We start from the raw sequence: 9,264 nt of genomic DNA, 5'->3' as shown, positions 1-9,264 counted from the left end.
AGCGGGGCCCGGTGCGGAGGATGCTCTCGCGGCCGGGATGCAGGAGCTGCCGACTGGTCCCGCTGCGGCGCTCGCCCCGCCCGGCCCCGCCCCGCCCGCGGCGGCCCCGCCCGGCGGTGACTCGGCAACTGTCGGTGTTCCGGGCACGGTGCCGCTGGGCGTGTGTCCGCTGTGTCTGAGCCCCGCTCCCACCGAGAGGCGACAGCACCGAGAGTGAGGGCGGCAGCGCCGGGCGGACCCGCTCGGCCCCACGGCGACACCCCCGGCGGCAGAGGCGGGCAGGGGGCCGGCAGCGGGCGCGGTGCCGTGCCGTGGGGCTTTGTGTGTGCGTGTCTCTTGTGTGCGAGAGGGCACGGAGCGCGCCCCGGCGGCGGCGCCCAGCGAAGATGGCGGTGTCCGCTCCCGGTGCTTCCCCCCCCCTCAAACCCCCACGGCTCCGCCTCACCGGGGCCCCGCCGGGGACCGGGCCCGGCCGCGCATGCGCGGAGCGAGCCCCGCGCGCTTCCGCTTCCTGCGCGGGGAGCGGGACCGGGCGGCCCGAGCGGGGCCCGCAGCAGCCCCGGAGCGGCCCCGCGGCCGCCATGGCGCTGGCACTGAAGATGCTGCCCTGCAAGAAGCGCAGAGCGGCGGCGGCGGGGCCGCCGAGCCCGAGGGAACGCGGGGAGGACGCGGAGCTGCCCGGAGGTTCCGCCGCGACCGGCGCTGCTGATGGCAGCGGCTGCATCAGGCCCGCGGGGAGGGGACCGGGAGAGGCCTCGCCGAAGGGCGGGAGGAAACCCCCCGGGAAAGCGGCCCCGAGCCCCGGGCAGGAACTCCCCGCGGGCCCTAGCAGCCCGGTAGCGGAAGGTACCGAGAGAGGTGGCGGCTTTGGGCCCTGGGATTTTGTGGTGTTCATTTTTTTATTTTTCCTCCCCAGGAAATGTTATAGATCAGAATGAAAACGAGGTCGTTCCCGATGTTTGTTCATCCCTGGCAGTGCCCAAGGCCGGGTTGGACAGGGCTTGGATCAGCCTGGGATAGTGGAAGGTGTCCCTGCTATAGCAGGGGTGGCACTGGATGGGCTTTAAGGTCCCTCCCCACCCAAACCATTCTGTGGTTCCCTGGGAAATGAGCAGCCCAACCTTGTTTCTTAGCTCCCGTGAGGCCAGAGATGAGGAGTTGGAGCATCTCTGTCACGAGGAAAGGCTGAGGGAGCTGGGGCTGCTCAGCCTGCAGAGGAGCCCCAGCTGGGAGGGGCCCTCAGCCCTGGGTGTCCCTGAGTGCAGGGAAGGGCAGAGCAGGGCCCAGGCTCTGCTCCGGGGCCCAGCAATGGCACCAGAGCCACGGGCAGGGACTGAGCCCAGCAATTGTCCCTGCACAGGAGGCAGAACTTCTGCCCTGGGCAGTGCCCAGGCCTGAGCAGAGCCCAGAGAGGCTGTGGAGCCTCATCCCTGGGGTTATCCCAGCCCCACCTGGTTACAGTCCTGTGCTCTAGGATGACCCTGTCAGAGCAGGGAGGTGGAACCAGATGTGACCCTCTGTGGCCTTTCAGACCTGATGGATTCTATGATTCTCGCAATTGTTGTTTCTGGTTCTCGTGCTGCTGTGATGAGCTCTCTGATTTGATTGAAAGCTGAGTTTGTGTCAAGGAAGAAGGTGGAACAGGACAGTTCCCAGTTGTTTTCTAGGTTGTGGATCTGCTCAGAGTAGGAGAGGAAGGGTTTGAAGGGTTTGTAGCCACCCCTGCAGCTGTGTGGGCTCACTGGCCCACGGTGAAAATTCATCCCAAGGGTGCAGCCAGCTGTTCTGTTCCAGCTGGGAATAACCCTCTGTCTTTGTCTGTCCCTTCTTCTGTGGCAGTTGCATTTGTACAACAAGGACTACAACCATGTTCTGAACAAATCACCAGGTTCTGACAGTTGGTTTGTGTGACAGGGCTGGTTTGAGCATGTCTGTGCCCAGCTGATAGTGAGGGAGCGAGGCTGAAATAGCTGGAATGGGATCTCTATGCCTGACTCTGCTTCCAGCAGGATGGGGCTGCTGCTGCCCTGTGCAGCTGCATCATCAGTTGCACTTGTTCAGTTGGTTTGGTGTATTTGAATGGGAAATTCAATGGAAAATCAATGGAAAATTAATTTGCTAGGGTTAGGTGTAGCACACACTTTGGTGTGTTATCTCTGCTCTGTGTGTCCCTTTGGTGTACCTGCCTACAGCTGGGTGTTCTGTTTCCAGGGAAAATCCCTAAGCTGTACACAGAGGTGGAAGTGAGTTCTCAGAGGGATCCTTATCCCAGTGAAACCCCTGGTGCAGTGCCAGAGTCTCCAGGGAGAAGCTCCCTGCAGGTGGCTGCCAGAAATCCCACCATGATGAAGCCACTGAAGAACACCAGAGCTGGTGAGTGGTCCCAGCAGAATGATGAGGAAAATTTGGATTTGAGGCTGTTTATTCCACTGGATAAATGTTGTGACTGATACAGCGAACTCTGGAATTGTGAAGATGGTGGGGGCTGTGTAGATGCAGGGGTATTTTTCAAGGTTTTCATCTTGTGCTCCATAATTCAGTGTCTCAGTAAAGCACAGGTGTCCCAGTGGAACTTGCTGGAGTTGATCTCTCCGCTTTTTGGCTACTAAAAAAAATCACTGCTCTTCTTCAGAGAAAATGATGATTCTTTTATTTCTCTGAGTCAGCAAGGCAGGAAAGTGCTTTTTAAGTCCTGGAAACTGTAACCTGTTCTTTCTGTGGTGATACCTGGAGTTTTGCAGCGTTGTTAAAGGTGTGAAAAGGCTGCTGAGGCCATTCTATAAAAATCGTTCTGGGGGAGGTGGAAACTGCATGACCTTCATGGAGCAACTCAGTCAGGTCCTGCAGAACCCAAATGCATCATTCAAAAGACTTTTTAGTCTTTCTAGTTCTCATGGCTTTTTCTGTTTGGGTGGTCTCCTATCAGCTGATGGAAGTTTTGCTGTTTCAGCAGCTGCAGGATTCTAGTTTCTGTTTCTTTTCAAACTCATCCTCTCACAATGGGCTGCATGCGAAGCGGCCGAGGTTTTAGATTCCATTTCTGCTGATTTTCAGAGGAGCAGGACGGGGAGGATGTGGAGAGGAGGAAGAGGAGGAGGAAGGCAAGCAAACGGAAAAGAGAAGGGAAGAGCCCAGAAGAAGAGAGCTCCTTGTCCTGTGATATCAAACTGGACGAGTCCCTGGATCGCACCCTGGAAGATGGAGCCAAACAGCACAACCTGACAGTGGTCAACGTCAGGAACATCCTGCATGTGAGTGTGGGGCACTGGGCTCCAGGCCAGGCTGCTGGAGAGTCGTGGGGGCTCCTGGATTCCTGATTCTTGGCCAGCACCCACGTCCTGATGTCTGCTAATAAATCGATAAAAAGGGAATAAATCCGATGAGTGAAGATGGGATCACGTGGTGTACGTGCCACTCACCTGGACCCTGCTTTGATCCCAACTTCCCCATGTTTACAGTGGCACCTGGGCCTGTTTTGCTTTTCCTGAACAGCAACAGCAGGGATAACTGAACTAAAATGGTCCTTCTGGGCCCACTTGAGCAGGTGTAGGCTGGGAACTCTGTTTCCTTTTTTGAATGAGCTGTTTCATCATAAAATTCTGATGGCATTCTAGTGGTGCTGACAGAAATGCATCACTTCTAGTTAATGTCCATCACACAGCTCTCAGAGAGAAGCTACCAGAAGGGTATTTGTGCTGTCACAGCTTTGGAGTGAATCTCTTAACTCTGCACCTCTGTTTAATCTTTTCAGTTCATCCCAAAGTGTGATCTGGAGAGCAGTAGTGTTTATTTTCCCAACAAATAGGATCAGAAATCCTAACTTTTGTTTTCCCTGCAGCCAGAATTGTTCAAATCCAGGTAATCTCAGATATTTTCCCTTTTTGCCATCCCTGTGGCAAACAACTGCCATGGTTCTTTCAGGCAGATCCAGCAGTGGATTCTGTGCAAGGAGTTTTATGGAGGCATTCAGAAAATGCAGGCTGGGATATTATGTCTCTCCCACCTTCCTCTATTTCTCCTAAATATGTGCTGTGTTTGCTGGAATGCAGTAGCAAAATGTTTCAAAGACTGGATATTATTATTACATACTTTCTCCAGAGATTTACACCCTTGTTTTGGGAGCTTGAGAGTGCTTAAAGATTGAAGTTTTATCAAGATTTAGGTTTTCTGTTGCAGCTTCACAGCAGCATTTCTCCTGTGACTGAGATCAGCACATTTTACTGATACATGACATGGCTGGTTACTGATAGCAGGGAAACTGGTCTGGGCTTTTGTTTTGACTTTTTTCTTTCTCTCTGCTGGGAATTTATTTTAGGGAGCATTCACAGAGAGTGCAGATGTTTTAATCACTGCTGTGCTGTTGTAAATTTTACTGTCTGATCTTTGAACAATCATTTTTGCTACAGTGTAATTACAAATACTGTAATTTCCCCATGTATTTCCAGGTAGCTTATTCTAACACTTGTTATATTTCTCTTTAATCAACACCCTGCTTTTTTGTGGGTTTCTTTAGGAAGTGATCACAAATGAACACGTGGTGGCCATGATGAAGGCAGCCATCAGTGAGACAGAAGATATCCCTTTGTTTGTAAGTAAAAAGCTTGCTCAGTTTGTTTTAGCAGATGTTCCAAATGCACATTTTCCCCACTCTGCCTTCCTGGGCCATAATGGGATGTGGGGAGAAGAGGTAGAACAAATAAGTAATTTACCTGTTGTAATAATTAGGTTTCATTATCAAATTTGCCACCTGGATGATGTGAGTAGTGTCTGAGTGTAAATTATGAAACAAATATGAGGAGTTATTTTTGAGGTCACTGTGAACCACTGTAAGATAATTAATTTAAAGGCAGTGAATTTAAAGGTAATGAATTTTAAAAAAGAGAAAAGCTTCATAGTAAAGAGTTGTTGGGAAAAAGTCTGTCGTTAAAGAAAGGACTGAATTTGTTGCTGTTTCTTGTTTTAAACTCTCAGGAGCCCAAAATGACTCGTTCCAAACTGAAGGAAGTTGTGGAGAAAGGAGGGGTAAGTAAATAATCTGCTTTTCCTGTTGCACCTTCCCCTTGCACAAGGGGCAGCTTCAACTTCTGCTCTTTGTGACAGTGACAGCACAGTGACAGGCTGGAGCTGTGCCAGGGAGGTTTAGGCTGGATACAGGAAAAACTGAGGGTGCTGGGCACTGCCCAGGCTCCCCAGGGAATGGGCACAGCCCTGAGGCTGCCAGAGCTCCAGGAGCCTTTGGACAATGCTCCCAGCACAGGGTGGGGTTGTTGGGGTGTCTGTGCAACGCCTGGGGTTGGACTCGATGATCCCTGTGGGTCCCTTCCAACTCTGCCTGTCCTGTTATTCTGTGGCTTTGGTTGTGCGGCCCTCTAAGAGAAGTGTAAATGTGGTTCGAGTCTTGAAACGAAGAGAATCAGTTAAAACAGTGTTTAAAAAAAAAGGATTCATTTGAGCTGAGCAGCACAGAGCCAGGTCAGGGCTGGGAAGGGCAGTGAACTCCCAGTGTCCATTGTCCTGAATTTGCTTCCTGGAAATCCCATGGGAGGTTTGAAGGCTTTGTTTGAGCTTTGTTGTTGCTTGGCCACTGTGGAGAGCAAGGTCACAAGCTCAGGTGCTCCTTAGATTGATGACATTGACCCTGCCTGTGTGACACAGCCCAAGTATCTTTGCTGTCCCTAGGTAATTCCAACATGGAATATTTCTCCAATTAAGAAGGCAAACGAGATGAAGGTAAGTGAAGTATTGCTGGGAAAGGGGAGACCATACTGGAGGCTTGCTGCAGAGATCTTTTGGAGGGCTGGAGCAGACTCTTGTATTAAATCCATCTCTGAGCTGGTGTGTCTGCTCATGCACTTTCCATCATATAAATACTAAATAATTTGTGCCTGTTCTTGCATCTTCTCAAAACACTTGCTTTCCTTTGCCAGTCTTTTAGTAATTAATTTCTTTGGTTTCTTCAGGATTTCCTTTCTGAGCTTCAGGGTGTTTCCTCAGTGTGAAATATTTGCTCTGACTGTTCACCCTTAGAGTGCAGCCTCTTCCTCCTCCTATTAACAGTGGTCACCCTCTTTCTCTTGTGTGCAGCCTCCTCAGTTTGTGGACATTCCCCTGGAGGAAGATGATTCCTCTGATGAAGAATACCAGCCTGATGATGAAGATGAGGATGAGACTGCAGAAGAGGTAAATGCAGCTTGTGCAAAGGTCTGTCTGTTCAGCATAGAGCTCTGTGTCTGAGGCAGGAGAACACTCTTAATTTTAACACATGGACACTTGTAGATCATCCCAGACCTTCCAGTAATCATTCTTCAATGCTCTACTATTCATTTGGCTGAAAGAGAGTCTTTGAAAATGGCATTTGAAGCAGTTATTGATTGTGGCATGATGGTTTGAGGGTGTTCTGCATCTGTTGCCCTGCAGAGCCTGCTGGAGAGCGATGTGGAGAGCACAGCTTCTTCTCCTCGTGGGGCCAAGAGATCCAGGACAAGGCGCTCCTCTGACGAGGAGGGAGGGACACTCTGTGAGGTAGAGCTGGAGGAAACACTCTTTGTTCCTAATTTATGAATCCAACCCCCCCAAAAAAAGTTCCTAAAGCTGTGGGGACGTTGCAGCTGCCAGATGGCTGTAGGAAGGGCTGAGTCTAAAATACAGCTCTGGGAATGGAAACAGTTGTCAGTTCCTTAGATAGTGATTATTTTTCTGATAATTTCTGAGCAGTGCAGGTGAATGGTTTCCTGTGCTTGGCTTAGGAGCAGAAAGTGAATTTGGTAAAAGCACAAAGGTGTTTGTGTGCCTGAGCACACTCAGAGGGAGTGGTAGGTGCAGTGTGATACAGGCCAAGAATCAGCAAACAAGAATGGGAACTGACACTGGGACTAAAACCAGCAATATTATACTGATATTTCCATATTCTGCTCACCATGAGTTTATTTCTGGGAGGATTCTGCCACAGTAATTGGTGTTCAGGTTTATCAGCTCTGGTAGTGTTGAGACTCAAATCTTCCAAATGTCTCCTTTCCAGCAAATCCTCATATTTCTTTGTACTTTCTGAAAACCAAAGTGAGTGTAATGGAATAAAATCCATGTCCTTCTGTGAAGCATTTCTCCCATTTCTGGTCAAGCAGAAAAAGATATTTACTCTGTCCTTGGAAATTTCTGTTCTGTATAAAACCTTTTAACACAAAGGCCTTTTTAATTAGATGGAGAAGGTCACTACACCTGTTGTTAGACACATTAGTGCTGAAGTGGTTCCCATGGGACCCCCACCACCTCCCAAACCCAAACAAACAAAGGACAGCACCTTCATGGAGAAGCTGCATGCAGTGGATGAAGAGCTGGCCTTGAGCCCTGTCTGCATGGACTCCTACCAGGTACCTTGCTGGGTTTGTTGGTTAAAATTTGTTAAGAGAGGAAGAGACTTTCTGGGTTTTTCTGGGGACTTTCTGGTATTCTCTGCTCCTCCTTTTACTGCATTCTGCTCTCCTTCTGTAATTTCAGATAATGAATGGAGCTCTGAGCAGCCTGGGCTGGTGGAAGGTGTCCCTGCCTGTGGCAGGGGATTCTATCATCATCTTTAAAGTCCCTTCCTATCCGAACCATTTGATTCAGTTGGGTCTTTGATTCTGTGAAATTGAATCTCTGTACTGTGCAGGGCATTCACAGACAGCTGTTAAAAATATTGTTAGTGACACAGACTTTTAGTTTCTTGTCATGACACTTGTTTATGCTCATAAGTCTCACTGCTGTTGTTTCAGCTGTTAAATGTAACTCTATAACATTTCCAGAACTAATGAAAATGGTTTTCCTTTTGAAAATTTTCCTGTTGGCGTAGTTATGTTTTGCGGGCACAATTTTTACTGTTAAAAGCTGAGGAATTAGGTTCTCAAGAGACCCAGTGTCCCATTTTAATACTGGGAGAAGTTTTACTGCTCTGTTTTCGTGGGCAAGGCTGAGGTGGAGAGACAGTGCTGGGCTGCTGCTCCAGATTAATGTCAGAGTAAAACTTAAGTGAAAGAATCAAGTATTGCTAGTGGAAACTGTTTCCTGGGTGGTTGATAAGAGTTGATAAATGAGCAATAATATATTTGTATATATGTTGCCTGGAAAGGCTGAGCTGGAACAGAGACTAGACAGAGCAAAAGGAATAAAATCAGTGTTTATTGAAAGGATCCACTTTGGTCAGTGCAAGAGCCCGGTTTGGGCTACACCCAAATCAAATCCAAGATGGAACCTGGTCATGAGTTTTTACACTTTTATAAGTTTTGGTTCATCTGTATATTGGGGTCAATTACCCAACCACAGCCCCAGTTATGAACTCTCAGCCCCTTGCCTTGCCCCCTTTTCCTTTGATGTTGTTTCTGCTTTTTGGGTACCAGTTGTCCTCGATTCTCCAGCTGGGAAGGGATTGTTTTGTCAAACTACCCTGTGAAGAAAACTTACTAACGCCTAATAGGAAGTTTCAGACTTACACACTAAGCAGCAGAGACTTTGAAGGCATCATTTATATTTATAAAGAACAGCAGCTAGACAGGGAGAGCAGTGAAACCTCAGCTTCCTCTGCCTATGGAAGCAAACGATTTCTCGGCAGCAGGAATATTTTTGGGGTGTTAGGCTTGCTTGGCTGGGCTGCAAACCTCAGGAAGGCTTTGTCTGTCCCTGCAGCCTCTGGAGGACAGCCTGATTGCCTTCAGGACCCGCTCCAAGCGGCCTCTGAAGGACGTTCCCCTGGGGCAGCTGGAGGCCGAGCTGCGCGCGCCCGACATCACCCCCGACATGTACGACCCCAACACGGCCGACGACGAGGAGTGGAAGAGGTGGCTCGGGGGGCTCATGAATGATGATGTGGAGAATGAAGGTACCTGGCAGATGTGGAGGTGGGGAGTTCTGTGCTTGTAGTGGTTTGAAAGCAAAAGCGGTGAGAGACTCCAAGTCAGAAATACAGTTTAATAGGAAAAAAGAGAAAAATAAAATACATGCGATAGTACAAAAGGAAAACCTCTGCCAGAGTCAGACACCTCGCTAGTTAGGTGGTGGTAGCAGTCCAGATGAAGTGGTCTTGTTGGACTAGTGATCCTGTAGAAAGGTCTGGTACCTCTTGTCCTGTGGAGACCAGTGAGTAAGGGATGCCTTGTTATTTCAAAACTCAGTTTTTATCTAGGTGGGAAATGTTTAGCTTCTCCCCCCTGGGTGGAGCACTTCACACTGGGATGATGTAATTTTATCAGTCTTGCAGTGGGACTCAAGGGCCCTTTAACAGGAGGTATCTTC

General features: G+C 49.3%; 1 protein-coding gene across 2 annotated transcripts in view; it reads left to right on the top strand.

Moving 5' to 3' along the window:
- The first annotated feature begins 372 nt into the window (after positions 1–372).
- LOC134055340 (GON-4-like protein) overlaps positions 373–9,264 on the top strand; it is a 30,503-nt gene continuing 21,611 nt past the window's right edge. For both annotated transcript variants that reach the window (XM_062511633.1, XM_062511631.1), the window contains exons 1-10: positions 373–846; positions 2,212–2,373; positions 3,055–3,251; positions 4,514–4,588; positions 4,972–5,022; positions 5,680–5,730; positions 6,085–6,180; positions 6,418–6,522; positions 7,197–7,367; positions 8,659–8,851. In XM_062511633.1, coding sequence (XP_062367617.1) covers positions 387–846; positions 2,212–2,373; positions 3,055–3,251; positions 4,514–4,588; positions 4,972–5,022; positions 5,680–5,730; positions 6,085–6,180; positions 6,418–6,522; positions 7,197–7,367; positions 8,659–8,851 — 1,561 coding nt within the window. In that variant the 5' untranslated portion in view covers positions 373–386. The remainder of the gene's footprint in view (positions 847–2,211; positions 2,374–3,054; positions 3,252–4,513; positions 4,589–4,971; positions 5,023–5,679; positions 5,731–6,084; positions 6,181–6,417; positions 6,523–7,196; positions 7,368–8,658; positions 8,852–9,264) is intronic.

Source organism: Cinclus cinclus, chromosome 31, assembly GCF_963662255.1.
Source record: "Cinclus cinclus chromosome 31, bCinCin1.1, whole genome shotgun sequence".
In the NCBI taxonomy this organism is placed as follows: domain Eukaryota; kingdom Metazoa; phylum Chordata; class Aves; order Passeriformes; family Cinclidae; genus Cinclus; species Cinclus cinclus.
This window is presented reverse-complemented; position numbering and strand designations above follow the sequence as displayed.